We start from the raw sequence: 16906 nt of genomic DNA on the forward strand, positions 1-16906 counted from the left end.
ATAGTTCCAACTCCTTTAACTTGTTCTGTTTCTTTTGAAACAGATTCCACCTACTCACCTTTCACTGGGTCTCTACCACTGGTCAACAGGAACAATGAGATTGGCTAAAAGTTTTACCTGTTATGAAACAAAGGCAACTAGGCAGGTTGACTAACTGGATGGATGAACTTTTCTGTCAAACCAGAAATGTCTATGCTACCTTTCATTTTTTAACGTTAAGAATTTAATTTTTTCTAGCAAATAAACAAAACCCATTAAACCTTCTTTTCTAATACTTTCAGCAAAAGCACTTCCCTATAAATGAGTGCTTCATGAGGCAGTTCAGTGCTCCATGACAGCCTAAATGAAAGGAAAAGACAATCCCAGCACAGGGCAACTGCTTGTATCTGGCAGATGCATTTGCATTCAGGATCTATTCATATGTCATTGAGGAAGTTGATTCAGCTCAAGTCTACACAGGTATGTACATAAGCAACTCAAAAACACCAACAAGAGATTGGCTTTCTTTTGTGTGTATAAGTGGTGTGAGGATTATTGTACTTCTGTTTCTGACAAAAAGATTTTGAAGACAGGATTGAAAGGTATTTTAGGATACTGCACCAGGATGGGTTATGAAGTTGTGTTATATGCATACAGGAAATTTTTTGTTGTATCTTTTTGTGGATAAGAGGGCAGTTATCTGCTGAAAATGATGCTGCCAGTGTAGCATTATAGACCAATCTAGGTTAATGCTCCCCACAATCTAATGAGAACAACGACCTCTCAATTTCTTTTAACATTTGAACTTTCATTATCACTCACCTGCAGGGAAACAGTACACAGTAAACAATTACCTAACAGGTTAGAAAGGTGAGGCTCAAACATGACTCAGAGTAGGTCATTGTGAGCTGTTCTCCCACTTGTCCTCTGCAGCCAGTTTGAATTTTGCACATATTTGAATTTAAAAGTTTTGTTCACATGCTACTCTTCTGTCTTGAAATGCCTATAATTTCTTGCAAAATATAGAAAAAAAGTGGTCAAATACAACAGTGAAATCCTAACAAAAGCCAACTTTATGAACTGTCAATGCATGTAGCTTGTTCAGAAAATTTTGAACAAATGTCTTTTCCATGCAGATATTTTTGTTTCATCAATGCCTACATGATTCATGAAGACATATTGCAGAATCATAAAAAGCCAACCTGGAAAAGATCTAAGATGATGCCAGTTCATCCCTCACCCGAAAGAGAGATCATCTGCACTTATGTAATTCCCTAAGATGTTGGTGTAACTTGTTCTTACAAATGTCTGCTGTTGGGATTCCTATCCACACCATCACAAATCTCTTGCTACATGTAATCCAAATTTCATTTGCTATAGTTTTGGCTTGTTATTTCTCATTTTGTCTCACTAATAATGGGGAAAGATTTATCTTTTTTTCTCACAACTTTTTACGTGTTTGAAGACTGCTACAATCCTTCTGTAAAACAGCCCTAGTTTTCTAAACTTTCTTCATAAAACATCTTTATTAGCTCTCCAGTCCTTCTTGCACTACCAAGCAACTGGCTTTGTTTGGCTTTTTTTTTTAAATTTTAAAAGAAGTACAGTGTCCAAAGCTGAACATGTTACTGTATCTAAAGCTAGTGCCACTTCTGCTGAGTAGGCTGGAAGGGCAGTGTTGTTATCTCACAGCTGTCACACCTATTTATATGTTCTCATCTATTTTTTCACAACAGCATGGCACTGCCAACTCATTTATAGCCTGTGATCCACTGCAACACTGCATTCCTCCTTTCTACAAAACAACCATCCTGTCTCATATTTGTGCAACTTGCGTATTTGTACAACATATCCAGCCATTGCTCTTGCTTCTGTTTGTCTGGAATGGTGTTTTACTTATTTACTTATCACTTCTGTAGTGTATCATCATTGTTTTGAACTTTCATCCTTTCTTTCAAAGGGCCGGCTGGCATGACCTACAAACTCAGCAAACTGTTTTTTCATAAGCCAAGTCATTAATGAAAATACTGAATAGTACTTGGCCCATGAAAGATCACAGTGGAGTCACATTTCATTCAGCTTAGTTTGACAGTGAATCACTAATAGTCACTCTTGGAGTACAATTTTGCAACTAGTTTGAGCACAGTTTAGAGTAATTTCATTAGGATCATGTTTCCATATTTTGTTTATGAAAGTATCTATGAAGCAGTCAAAAGCCTAGCACAATAAACCTAACATGTTCTCTGTCCTGTTTATAAAGAAATGTCAGCCTGTCATACTAACACAGTGAAAAAGTGGTTGGGATTGTGCTTGGAAATCCATTGTGGCTTTACGGGTGGTTTGCAAATAGAGTATGTGTAGCAATTTTGGAGAAGCTGAAGTTACACTTTCTGACCTGCATTTGACTTGGTCCTCTTCTCCTCACCATCGCCTTTTACAGTACAGTTTCTATATTTAACTTTTTCTGTTTACCATAGCTCTGATTTTCTATTTTGAACATGCTAATAACAACTCAAATATTGCCTCAGATGCCTTCCTAAACCATTTGGAATGGATTTTGAAAAGGTCTGCTGATGTGAAACATTCAATTCATATTCTTTTACCATTCCATTCAGAGGTCTCATTTCTTTTTCTTCCTGATCTTAATTTGTATGGGTATGCTGATCAGAAGTCCAACCAAATTTCCAGTGGGAAAGTTTCAAAAGGCTCTCACTATTCAGATATGCACAGAGGGGAAAAAAGGCAAAATAAAAGAAAACTATTCCAAACTGAAAAATAACTTTTTTTTTTACATTGTAATATATTTTTTTTAAATGTTCAAGATATTCTAAAAAAATAGTATGTTAAAATATCAGAAGTTATAAGTCATGGCTGCTTTTACTTATTTGCAACTTGCCTTCTGGATAAAAAATAAGCATAAAACCACCCCAACACAAAAACCCATAGTGATTAATTTAAAAACCTAGTATTTCTTTCCTGGTTTTCCCCTAGTAGGTAGGAAAACCTACTAGCAGCAATTTCCCACTTTCATACCATGCTCAGTACCTAGGCTATAGTTTCTACATGGTAAAATAAAACTGACAGGCCCAAAGTAGAGTTAAGGGTTCATGAGCAAAAAACTCCAGAGACCATTACTTGAGCTGTCTCATCTGTGGATTATACTGGGTCCCGGTGGCAAACTATTGCTTTCCCCATATTAGTGCAGAAAATAGAGCTGTATAATAAAGCAAAAGCATTGCAGAAATGGTCTTTTCGAACATATCACACTCCAGAAATAATTCCGTGAGAATAGGTGCTAGAGCTACTTCTCCCACATACACATTTGTCACAAGCCAGCTTTATGCTTCAGCAGCCATCACCTGAAGCACTAGGATTTATGTCTGAATACAACATGGCACAGTGATGAACTGCAGAGTCCATGGTTGACACCATGGTTGACACCATCCACCAGAAGATTCCTCCAAGTGACCAAAAGAGCACTTTTTATATTCCTGTGCACACAACAAAGCTCCCTAATAAGTAAACACACAGCACTCCACAGAGATATAATCACACCACCCTGTTTATCAAAAGCAGAATTTAGGAGAAACACATTTACAATTACACTAAAGGAAAGAATAATGAAGCCTCCAACTCCATCATCTCAAAACAATAGCTGGAGAAAAAAAATCAGACATTGCCAGTGAGAGAATGAGAGGATACATGCTGGAGTGATTGACAAGTTTGGGCTCCATATATAGGACAATTTTTTCTGAGAACTCACTCATGTATGAACACACGCGTGACACATGGGTCACGGGTACATTTTCATATGCAGGTAATGAACCAGTCATGGTTAGGATTTATGCTTTATTGCAATTGACAGAGAAAAAACAACCTACTCAAGAACATCTTAAGATAGTAAAACTTGAACTCTTTCACTGCTATCCCTTTCCACTGCAGTGGGTGTACCTGCTTTTTCTCCAGGACAAGGCAAGAAAAGGAGGATGGGCACTGGTACTGCAGTATCTCGGCCTCCCCACCTATAAAGAGGTCCACCTTCTGCTACCCAAACATTTGGGCCATAGACCTCTTAGTACCTCAAGCTCCTTAAGTAGGATATAAAAGGATACTTGTAGCTATCTTGCTTCAATTAAACCCATAAAATTACTCAGAGTCATATTTTCTTTCCTAACTTTTCCTGGAAGGAAGTAGCAGCATCTACTCCTCAGAGGGCAGTTCCCATCTCCCCTTGTCCTCTGCCTGAGACAGAGAAGCATTGCTATGTCTCCATATCACCTCTGTGCCCACACTTGTGTGGGCAGAACAGATGTATGGCCCGGACACCACACCCAAAATCAAATGTGTAGTTGCTGCTCAGCATTAGGTAGGAGATGCACTTTTCTGCTTCACTCCTTTGGGCAGATGTGTAAGCCCTGGGAATAATCTAGCCAAAAGAAATTAATTGTCTGCAACCAAGTTTTTGCTGGAGTGTGATGATCCACTCCACTTGTGGTTTCTTAGGGTTTTTTTTTTTTCAACCAAGCATTTTCAATGGGCTGAGGAAAGAAGGTGTGGGAACCGGCAGAGGAACTGAGCTGTGTGGGTTGATTACAGAGTATTTAAAAAGAAAAATTGTATTTACTAGCATATCAGGTGAACACAAAGAGCCCAATCCCAAAAGTTTGAAATAGAAAAAATGCATAACAGGTCACAGCTATCCTTTCCCTCTGCTGGTACCAGATTGTTATCTGCAGTTTATTTTCCATCTTGGTTTTTCATGGGATAGGTGATTGCTCACTGCCTCTGAAAATCAGTCCGTGCTGGTGCTCAGTGATGGGGCCTCAACCACTTCCCTTAGCAGAGATGAGGTAATTGTTCCCAGATATTAATAGGCAAATGCAGCATCCAGAGTTCAAAAGGACTTGATGCATCACACTGCAATTTCAGTCATAAGTCATAATAGTTTCCAATTCTGATTGTGCACTGCAGCATAGTGAGCAGGAGCAGCTCTGCAGACCAAGCACCTCCAGTTACTCAACCTGCCCTTCAGAAGGACAAGTTGCACAGTCAAGAAGTTATTCCCAAAATTCATCTTTGCAGTTCCTCCTTTTTAAAGTTATATTCCACCACTTAAAACGCATCTCTTTATCTTGGTGATACAAATAAAAAACACCAAGCGCTCCCAACCCCATTTATCCCCTTTCTTCCCTTACTCCCCAGGCATGGATGTCAGAGTTTCAGAGAACCTTGTGACTCATGTGACCTCCTCATCATCCTGTGAGGACACTCACTAGTGGGAGGTAGAGTTTCTCAAACTAACACCCTGTGTTACTGACTCCCAGAAAACTCAGCTATGTTGCTTGGCAGAGGAAGCTTGCATTACCCCTGGATTGCCACATATTGTGTTAAGAGAGTTTGATGCCCCAGTCTCACTGGTCCCTTGTGGGGAAACACAGAAGGTGAAAAACACAGAAAGTCTCAACTCTGTATGTGAGACAGATAACAGAATAAAATAATAAAAGGCTCCTGGAACGCTTGTCCAAACTCCCTGTCCTGTTTGTCAACAAAAACGCCAACAGTCCCTGGAGATTTGTTCTTTGCTAGGCATACAAAAACATTCTTAAGGCCAGAGGAAAGTCATCACAAAAGTAAAACACAAAATGATCTCATTAACATACAAAATGAAAGCAAAGGTATAAATATTCACATATTTATACACATCCTAGGTTCTCCCACCCCCCTGCCCCCACTTTCCCTGTTCCTCTCTGTGAAGCAGGTGATCACTTGAGGTTTCACAAATTGGCTTACCCTGATCTAACTGAAAGGGTTGCTAAAGGGGTAGGAAGGCATCTCCCTCTCCCTTTCCAACTCCTCCCTTGAGGTGGGACTGATGATCCTGTGGCCTCAGGATGTGGAGATCTAACAAAAAGACTTACCCTTTTTCATTTCAGAATGCCTTTTGGATCTGGCAGTGCTGGTACAAACACTAGGCAACAAACAGGCACAGAGAAACAAGACAAGGGAGCCAGAGCTGCCCTTTCAGCAGGATTTCAAGTCGGCTTGAACAGGCTGTGACTATTATCTGCAATCAAGCTCAAGGTGTTTCACATGGTGACTGAGCTGGGACATATGCTTGTGATAAGGCTCAATTTCCAGGCTTGCCTTCCTCCAAGCTAAGGAAAGGCTTGCTGGTATACACCCTTTTTGGGGTGGGGGATCTGCTTAAAGTCTCTGTGGCCACAGGTCCCCAGGAACTCATAACCTTGATATCCAAACAAAATATCAGTTTTTAATAGCTATCCCACAGTGTTGCTGACTGTTACAGTGTGACTTCTTTCTCTGAAACATAAAGAGTCTTTAAAAATGCTGATGACCCTTGGGTGTAGCTGGATGGAGAGTTATTATCTTGTGAAACCATTTATTTAAGGTGACAGCAAAGCTTATTAGATGGCTTTGTTCTTAACCTGAGTATAAACAAATGGGTTACCCATTCATAGTGAATTAAATTCTTTCTACACACCAGGAAAAAAAAAAAAAAAAAAAAAAGGATGTTTTAACACCACCACATAACTTTTCATTGTATGTGTATTTAAAAATTACATTTGATGAAAAGTCTGGGGAAGTAGGAGGGCAAAGTGTATCTGTCTTACAGTGGCAGCAAAGTGAAAAATTAGATTAGCTTTATCATCTAACTCTAAACTTTCTTGAAAGTAGATGTAACTTTTACTATCCCTTCACCTCCAAACCTACTGAAAAAGTAAAAAGTGTCCTTGAGATAAATGTGGTTGCATGACAGCTGCTGGATATGCCATGCATCCCCATGCAGAGTGCCCTTCTCCATGAAATGCCTCCTGGCATGCCAGTGATTTCAGTCTGAACATGCTGAAATGTTTCACTCGTGAACTATAAAATACTGAAAAATATTGGTTTGGCATGAATAACTGGTGAATCATCGGCATTTGTAATTGTTTGGGGGTATGGAGGTAGTCTTGGCTTATTTGTATTCTGGTTTCACATGAGAACATTGATATGAAACAGCAGTAATTGAATCTGATAAGCTCTGGTGAGCCTTTCCCCAGGAGAGGAGGTACGATTTAGAGAGAGATATAGGAGTACAGAGGGAATTCTAGGAGGATGCATGGAGAGTTGCAGGTTGCCTCACATTACAACTCATAGATTTTATATACTCCTAAAATGAGTGATCATCATCTCAGGCAAAGATAATTACCTGAGACATTTTGATTCTATCTGCTATGAGCAGGATGAAATTCAAGGTGATCTCTCTTCTTTTTTTTTTTAATTAATTGTCTGTCTATTTAAGCTTTCTTTGAAAATACAGGGATCTTAGACAGCATAAGACTCCAGCCTGTGAGCATCTGGTGGCGAATGCCGTTTCTCCTTCTGTCAGTGTTTGGGCACAGGCTTCATGGGATGACTGTGTTGAGAAGCAGCATAGTCCACAGGAGGCTGGGCAAGATCAGACCTGTGGTGTGAACCTCCATCCTCTCCGAACTTCAGTGACTCCCTAAGGGAGCCCCTGGTTACAGATTTGGGTTGCACTTTTAAATTTCCCCACCTTGGCAATTTAACAGCCTATAAAGATGTGAGCTAGAGCCAAAGGGCTGGTTTGGCCTTAGCACATGAAAGCCGACACATAAGACAAGGACTTTACATCCCCTTCCAGGAAAGAGCAGTTTCCATGGGTACAGCCAGTGACGTTACAACCACATCGCTTGGGAAAAGGGGATGTGAGAAAAAACTGGAGACAGAAGCTGACAAATAGAGAGCAAAACTGGCAAGACTTGAAGAAGGGACCCTCTCCCAGACCACTTCAGCATCTCCAGCTAGCAGCTGTGTCTAGGCATCCTCATGGCAGCACCACTTCCAGGAACTTCAACAGTCCCAGTAATCCTCTGACCTTTCTGCAGCACTCACAGAAATATTTGGGATGCATTCTTATAAGTCTTCAGCCTCCCTCTGCCTTGGCACATCTGAGAAATGCAGATGAAGGTGTACAGTGGCACTAGACCTCAAAACAGTGAGTCCTGCAGTCTCCAGAGGCTGCAACATGGATGCAAACACAGCACTTCTTCTCAACCATAGGTTGCTAAGAGGCCAGCGTGCAGCCTTCCACGTGAGCTGTGAAGTACAATAATCCCCTTGCCACACAGTGCTGAAGGTTGTGGCTTTCAAGCCACAGACAGGAGCGTTAAAAAGCAGGTTTTAAGGTGGTGTGTTCAGCCTCTCAACATACTCAGGTGTCAGAAGGAGGCTTTCACCATCTTCATGCTCTGAAGGTCTCTTCACCACTCCTAGAGAGAGACAAGAAAGCTCCTCTGCAAAATTCACAAGATGTATCACTGATACTGGTATTTACCCCCAACTTCACAGCTTGTTCCCAGGGACAGTATAAATGCTAAATAAGGAATCAAAACACTTAGAAAGAAGAAGCTACACTTTGCCTATTTGTTTTGAAGTACCTGCTACAACAATACAGATCATACATCTCTTTCTTCGTTCCCTGTGTTGAGATTGAATCTTATTGTTGAATTTCAAACCAAGATGAAAGCAAAGACAGTATCACACATACTGAATACAGAGGGGAGAAATTCTTCAGCAGAAATAATGCTTCAGTCATTTTTCATAATTAAATTTTTTTTAGGTACACAAGATGATGCGGTACACACAGGCATATTGCTATAATTTCTTGTTCTTCCTAAAGTTATAATTAAACTTGTAAACACTAATTTATGTTTAATTTTTGCAACCAACCTCTGATGGAAAGACTATAAATAGACTTGCTTGGATGTTATTAAATTTTTTTGCACATACAACCTTTGTATTTCTTCATCGAACTGTTTGGTGCATTAAGACCTGGTCATCAACTCAGTCTCTTCCTCCTACTTTGTTTCTTTCCCTATTATTTTCTCTAACACTCAGGTGACTGAAGGAGCAAAATATCTGGGGAAAGGGTGGTTGTTGGAGAAAATTCTTGGCTTGCACAAAGTTTAGGACTTAGACTGCATTGTGCAAAGCTTCATCGGCAAGGAAGCAAATACTGAAAACCCAGATAGATAACCTACCTTTCAAATTATTGTAATTAACCCATTTACTGGAAGCTATTAGTATTGGTAACTCTTAATCACCTCTTCTCTTGCTAGTACCAGATTTCACTTACCTGAAGCAATTATCACTTGTTGTTGATGCAGACATGCACCCAAATTTGTATCACGTTAAGATGTAGGTAGGCTCTGTTTGCAGCACTCCTCTTACTTATTCTCAGTTTACATAGGACTTGCAAACTGAATTTTGCTTTGAATTTTTATTTCACGTGGCCTTAGACTGCAGCTGAAAGCTGAAGTTTTACTTTATTTTAAGTGACAATCAAAGAAGAGTATTAGTTGTCTTGGGTTTTTTTGGTTTGGTTTGGCTTTTCAGGGGTTTTGTTGGGGGGGGCAGGTTATTAAGTGTGCGCTTATTTGCATGTTTCCAAACAATATTCTCATCTGTGTTTGTCTCACATATTGGCCTCATCTTGCTTGAAACAAAAGCCCCAACCATTTACTGGAAAACCAGCTGTGTGCTTATTTAAATGTCAGTCTGAACGTGCCTGAAATCTAGTTCCAATTCCTTTTGAAACCAAATTTGGGACTCCCAAGTTCTCAAACTATGACCACCCTTTCAGGACACTGATTATACTTGAGTTGAAAATTCAAACCCATTCTCCTGTTTATGTGGACATAATATTGGAGCCCCTTTGAAATTCCAGGTTCAAATATAGGCTGATTCAATATAGACTGAAAACTTCTAGAGCCACCATCCTTGAACACGTATATGCATAATTTCAAAGGCAGGGGAATCACTCCCTTGCTTAAAATTATGCACGTTTGCAGATTATAGAGTGTGATGGTGTGACTTGTCCTGTTGCAGTGAAGCTCCTGGTTGAGATTCCAGCCCAACTCCAGACGTGCTGGCACAGCAGCAGGCTCAGCTGCCTGTGTCAGACTCGCTGCTCTGCACCACCTCGTGCTGCCAGCCCGGGACACCCAGCCGGGCAGCACAGGGGCTGCAGGGTGGCCCCTCGCAGGCCACACACAACACCCTCGCAGCTGGCTGGCACAGCCACAGTCCCCAGACTGCAAATGCCACAGGGGTCTGCCTTGACTTGCTTTTAATTACAGGCGTTTTCACTTTTTTACCTCAAACTGCAGAGTAAATCGGGAGAGATGGCCCCTTTTTGTAGCCACCACTTGGATGGAAAAATAACACGAGGGACAGAATTTCATCGTTTTAGCTGCTTTGATTCAGTAAAGGAAATGCTCAGTGTGAGTAATGGCATCCTTAATCAGCCTAGCCCTTGCACACACTTCAAAATACCTTGAAGTTAAATCAGTGCTGAAGTAAGGCCTTTGTTCAGTTTAGCAGCCAAACAAGAAAGGCAATCTAGCTGTGTTGACATAATCCATTATTTCAGTGAGGCCTGTGAGACACAAAACAGGTTTGGAAATCCAATATCTTCACAACAGATGGGCTATTCAACATATTAGTAAATTTAAGCCATTGGATTTTGTTGTAGTTAGAGCAGTCCTTTCATCAATATTGAAATATTAGTCAGTACTGAAAGAATTCACATTAGTCACTTCCAATCACAAGACATAAAAAAGGGAAGATAAACATTATTCAAATAATTTCTTTCATGAGTGTTTTATTTGAATTTATATCATATTCACAAAAATAGAAACAGTCTTTAGAACCATTTTGTGAATACATTGTCTCCAAGCTGAGATTTACAATGGCAATAGTGAAATAGCTAACTTGGATTTGTTTCCCCACGTAGACATTGAAGACGATGCTATGAGAAGCAAGCAGGAATTATGCAATGTGCTGCAGAAAGAAAGACGAAAATGTAACTAAACATTTTAATGTCTATGTAGTTCAACAGCCTACATACAGTTTCTCAGGATGTTTTTAGAGCAAGTTGCTCTAATTTTGTGCAGAAAATGTTGAGAGTGCTCATGCCAACCCTTTGACATTGTGATTTGCATGTAACTGTATAAATACAATATACTTTCCTATCTAGAGCTTTATACATATGAAAAATTATGGTACAATAAAAATCTATACACATGGTGCTACCAGTTCAGCAGCTGCTAACTTAAAGGATACATCTAAAAATATGATTGCTCAGCCTCTGAAATACAAAATAAAAGAGCAATCAGAAATGCTTTTTGTTTAAATAGCAATTTACATAAAAATTCATCTCTTCATTTTCTCCGTTTGCTTAGGTCTGGTAAAAAGACTCTCTTTGGTTGGTTGCATCTGTCCTTGGCAAGAACTGTAGTTTTAAACAGTCCTTTGTGTTTGTCTTAGGCAAAGGTTAATATATTTGTAAAACAGAGTAAATGTTGGCTGGCTTCTATTCCAACTTTGTGCTATTGTAATATTGAATGACGAGTACCTAGTACTCTGCAAAGTTCTGCAGGGTGGAAACAGAAACTTGCATGATTTCCATGTGCTGAAAGATGTGACAGTGGAAGACCATTTATACTGCATCCCAATGTAAACCACTCTCTCAATTTATACAGTATGCTTCTAAGTACAGTTTTATCTTTTGAAACCTTTACAGGCAGGTTTAGCTGCTGCTCAGCAACCAAGTGGTGACACGCATATATCACAGGTTTGTTTTATCTCCCAAGAAATTTTGTGAGAGATCAGGTAGAAAGCAAATTCATTAAGTATTACAATCCATTGCTATAAGATACATGTTAACCTGAGATTAGGTAGAACTACATTGCAGATTTGTGACAGTACCACTGATCTCAGATTTTCACCCAAGGTGTGGAGGTGGTGTGAAGAGCATGGAGCAAAGGGCTACAAATAACCATCAGGCAGGGGGAAGAAATGGTCTTACAAGCAAAGTGAAAGTGCTCTTCTCATCTGGTGGCCTGATTCTTGTTCTATCAACTACAGAATGATGGTAAAGGAAGTGAAATGTAGCAAATTAAGCTAAAAAATGAAATTACTGAGTTGCGCAAAAGCAAGCAAGGCTAGCACAGACAGCCAAAAAAAAAAAAACCAACAGAGATAGACTGAGAGAAAAAAATGCTTTGAAGTACACAGGCTTATTATTTGATTTGTAAATAAGATGAACCTCTCTCCACCCAGGTTATGAAAAGTAAAAATTGTCATGTATGGGTAATTGATGGTGACAGCTCTGGCATACAGAGTGTAGGAGGTGGTGTTATTGTTTAACATGCCCTACATGTGTAGATAACAAGTTAGGCTCTCATGTTTGCCTACAAATTGTTGCTAAGCACGTTTTATACCCTTTATATTGATACTTCTGTTGTCTCTTAGTTTCATCTCTATTTCCTTTTAAGACAAACAAAAATGGAATAACCTGCAACCTCCAGCTGTATTTTGCTGTATTTCAAGCTAATATGGATTCAAACCCAGGGGATGCCTGAGGAAATGGATACTGGATGGATTGAATATTCTTAATTTTCCTTTTTTTTCCCTTTTTCTTTTTTTAATCCTGGACTTCTCAGTCCCTGTTATTGTTTCCCAAACTCCTCATCCCTGAAAAAGTGATTTGAAAATGATCTTGGTTTCACCTCTGTTAACATCACCAAGACAATGCTGTTTCTCAACTCCCACATCTCACATAGTCAGTGACCTGGTGAAGTGCTGCCTCCTCTAGTTTTTATTTCCCTATGTTCTGTATATGCTCAGTGCTGGCAGAAAGCATTTGTGACTTGGAGAAAGGAAAAGCTGCCGAGGAACGCTCAGTGTCTGCATAGCACTGCTAGAGGTGAACCCAAAATACTGACCCAGATCTGAATGTCCCTAAAATCTCAGTGTCTTTATGTTGATGGGGTTTTCCCTCCAACTAAGAATCCCAAGCACAACTGACAAATACAAGTACAGTATAGAGTTAGACTTGAGGAAAGCAAAGGGAACTAATACTTTACACACAGTTTAGCTTTGCATTTCTCAAAGTTTTTTTGAAAGTATCTGTCCAAGTGAGACTTGACCTTCCAGGAGGACCACAAAGCTTGAAGTAACTGGGGAGACTTCTTCCTCATGCCATGGGATTAATAAATGTTCTGCTTGCCCACCTCCTCACTGCTTCATATGGCACAGATTTGAAAGCTTTAATTAGAAGTGCAAGAGGGTGAGAGGACTATTAACATTCCTACTGGGAAACCAGTGCCTTTTAATAAGTTTGCCCAGTCAGAAAACAATCTTCCTTCAATAGCTTTTGGTCCCCAAGGTTGACTCTCTTCCAGCAGTTCACCCCAACAATATTTAGTTAATAACAAATAGCCTTTTTCCTGGGGCGAGCTGAATGCTCTTTGGAGGTTAGGGAGGACACTGAGAACCAGGTACGGTCTGGTCCTAAATGTCTGCCTACAAAAGAAGGTTGCAATGGTGGAGGTAGTATGGGCTCTCCAAAAAAATGCTGACAGCCACCTTGCAAAGCCACTGTTCTCGTGGCTGGGATAAGCCAGCTAAAGAGGAACCCACTGTCTAATTCAAGAAAAGCAGCTGAAAGCCAGAAAAGTATTAAAACACTCAGAAATCAGAGGTGGGAAGGAACAAGTGGTATTAGCCAAGGAAAGTTATAAACCATCTGACTGTGGAAGAAGGCTACTTGGCTCAGAGATGCTTTACTGTTTCCTCCACTTATAGTTGCCTTCCAAAGTGGATTATCATACTCCCTAAATGCCCTAGAATTTAGTTCCTTCCCTTTCTTTGCATGACTCATAAATCACATTATGCCTGTATGGTTTAAAAAAAAAAAAAAGGAAAGCTTCACAAGAAGGGAAAAATAATCATAATTCTATAATGTTAACTTATATCACAGAAAACTGTGTACATTTTTTCCCCATACAGGACATACTTCAAATAAAATAATTTTAACACCAATAATGATAACGTTCTTTCTTCCCGACAGAAGTAGAATTGTTTTTTCATCCCAGTTTGGTACATAAATATAAGAAAATAGTCCTTGAATATTTACATCCGTGTGTTTTAAATGTTATTTCTAGATAGATTTAATTCTCATTTTCTCTCCAACCACGGGCATTCTTTCCGAATTTATATACTAGTCTCCGACCATCCACGCGCTCCAGGATTTCTCTTTTATAATAGTATCTGTTAAAATAAAAACAGAAAAAGATATAAAAATAAATTCACCTGTAGTCCTAAAAGGCCACTGCCAAATAGACAATCCCTTAGCCAGACTACAAGGTCTTTATTTTTTATTGAGAGATATATATAATACCTAAGATCATTATAATTAAATGACAAAGAAGGAAAAATGGATGCTTTCTTTTTACTTTCTATTAATTAGCTTCTGAGTTTGAATTTCACCGTATTTCACGTCAAAGCATATTGCTAAATTTATCACACACTCATGAGATTTCATGGGGATTTTTTTCCAGATAAACCAGGATCTGAAAATCAGACCAGGAAAGAACCTCAGCTTCCTTTTCAAAATACCTTTTGAAGTTTCAGAGATTATGGAAAAATTCTCAAAATGTTAAATCAAAGAGGAAAGAAAATCCTAACACCTATTTTAAGACAATGGATGTGGGGTATGTCTAGTTTCTGAACACTGCTGGAAATAACAAGGTCTCCAGCTATTACTGGGCCATTTAAACACTCTCAGTTTAGTAGTATGTGAACTTTCAGGTTTCTGCAACCATATTCCCTTCCTAATTTGGTTGTTTGGATGGAGGGAAACAGAATTTATATATATATATACAATTATTTCTGTTATATGTATTATATATTACACAGAAATAGGAGGAGAAGAAAAGACAAAGAACGAGATGCTACAGTCTCAAAATTAGAGTGACACACTGTCAGAGAAAGCAACTGGTGCTGTTGACAAATCATTTTTAAAAGTCAAACAAATTCTCCATCCAGTTTGTCTGTGTATGTGCCACAGTCTTCCTCAGCAACTCCAGCTCACCTCATAGCCCGGCTGAGTTTCTCGTAAGTCATGCTGCTATTGTTCTTCTTCTTTCCCCACAGCTGAGCCACAGCTTCAGATTTTAAAAATCTGAAGACACCTTCTGACCGATCTTCCCACTTGATTAATCCTGGGTTTTTCTCAGGATTGAGAAGAATATCACGAATAAATTCCCAAAGATGAGTTCCTCGAGGATCTGAAAGAAGAAAGGGGCAGGAAGGAGTTTCTCAAGAGCTCTCTGGGCTATTCTTGCAATTTTTATGTCATCTACGGAGGGTGAACACTCAGGCCATAATTTCTGGAGCACAGGACCCCCACCTCAGAGATATACAGGTGAAAAACACTGGCAGCCTTTACACTGGAAGTAAGCGTCAGCCTCTGGCAGTCTGAGCCCTGTGGCAGGCAGGTAGGGGCCCCAGCAAGCAGGGGAAGCAGAGTCCAAACCACCCACTGCTTCCTTCTGCCTTTGGCACTGTTTCTGCCCTGAAGAGAACATGTTTAAGCCTTCCCCTCATCTCATTTGCCATTTCTGCTGATCCCCGTCTACAGCACGGCGTGTACCCTGATATTATTGTGTGGCACATGAAACAGCCAAGATTACCGTGAAGCAGGCACCGAACCTCCATGCATTTAAAAGGCAGACAGAAGGCACAGGAGGTGAATTGCCATTCTGCATGAATAAGTAAGAAGGTGTAGAGTGGATAGAGGGATAATGACAAAACTGGCCAGCCAAAATTTTATGTAAAAGGAGTACTAAAAAGTTTGACCATGGTGTAGAAAAGACAAAAACAGATCTCCAAGTTCAACAGGTAGACCTCCCAGTTTAAGCACAAATACATCTCACAGTTACTATAAAGATGGTACCAGAAAGTCCAGGTCAAAAAAAAAGAAAAAAAAAAAAAAGAAGGCAACAAGTCAGATGAAGTAGTTTACAAATGAATAACAAACACAGTGACAAGGTGAGCCAGAAAGACAGCAGTCCTTTGGTCTGACTTCAAAAGCATGCAATTAGACCAAATTTAGAAGGAAACAAGCTAGTCAAAGATGTGAAGGTAACTTGAAAATGGTATACAGTGCAGTGTAAGTAGAATTAGATTTCAGTCAAGTAATCTAATAATTTTTCTTTATTATTATAATTGTTTTCTGGACCCCGTAAAATGCGGTGGACCTAGCCTATCTAGGCATCGGTAACTTACGGTCATGATACAGAGCAGTACTGAAGAAACTGGAAATGAAGGGGATTAGTTCATACTGCCAATGTGACCTGTTTTGTATGCCCGGGCTGTAATTGAGTTCTTAGAATCACAGAGTATCTCAAGTTGGAAAGGACCTATAAAAATCATCAAGTCCTACTCCCTGCTCCTCGCAGCATGTCCTAGAACTAAATCACATAACTAAGAGCATTGTCCAGACACTCCTTGAACTCTGTCAGGCTTGGTGCTATGACCACTTCCCTGGGGAGCCTGTTCCAGTGCCCAACCACCCTCTGGGTGAAGAACCTTCTCTATCATCCAGTCTAAACTTTCCCTGGCACACCTTCACTCCATTTCCTCATGTCCTATCACTGGTCACTAGAGAGAGGAGATCAGCACCTCCCCCTCCACTGCCATCCCTGAGGAAGCTGTAGACTGGGATGGGTGACCCTTCAGCCTTCTCTTCTCCAAGCTGAACAAGCTGACAGACCTCAGTTCTTCACAGGTCTTTCTGCAGACCAGTCCTGTCTAATCCTTTCAGTAACAACCTTATTATACACACACAAAAAAACTCACCCAGATATCTGTGTACAGACATAAAATTCAGGAGTTCTGTTTGGGCAAAGTGGCAGAAGAGAGTAAAAAGAGGAGTCAGGAAGAGAAATAATCTGGAGGTCATACTGAAACAGGATGAACCCAAATACCACAAAATGCAGCGAAAGACCAATATTAAGCTTTTCTATTATAATCAGGGAATTGCACAGGATGCAAA

At 39.9% G+C, this 16906-nt stretch overlaps 1 protein-coding gene across 1 annotated transcript in view; it reads right to left on the bottom strand.

Moving 5' to 3' along the window:
- Positions 1-10646: 10646 nt before the first annotated feature.
- EHF (ETS homologous factor) overlaps positions 10647-16906 on the bottom strand; it is a 33924-nt gene continuing 27664 nt past the window's right edge. Inside the window, exons 8-9 of the mRNA XM_032112757.1 lie at positions 14942-15137; positions 10647-14118 (exon numbers count right to left, since the gene is read on the bottom strand). Coding sequence (XP_031968648.1) covers positions 14019-14118; positions 14942-15137 — 296 coding nt within the window. The 3' untranslated portion in view covers positions 10647-14018. The remainder of the gene's footprint in view (positions 14119-14941; positions 15138-16906) is intronic.

The sequence above is a fragment of the Corvus moneduloides genome, chromosome 6 (genome assembly GCF_009650955.1).
Source record: "Corvus moneduloides isolate bCorMon1 chromosome 6, bCorMon1.pri, whole genome shotgun sequence".
NCBI lineage: Eukaryota > Metazoa > Chordata > Aves > Passeriformes > Corvidae > Corvus > Corvus moneduloides.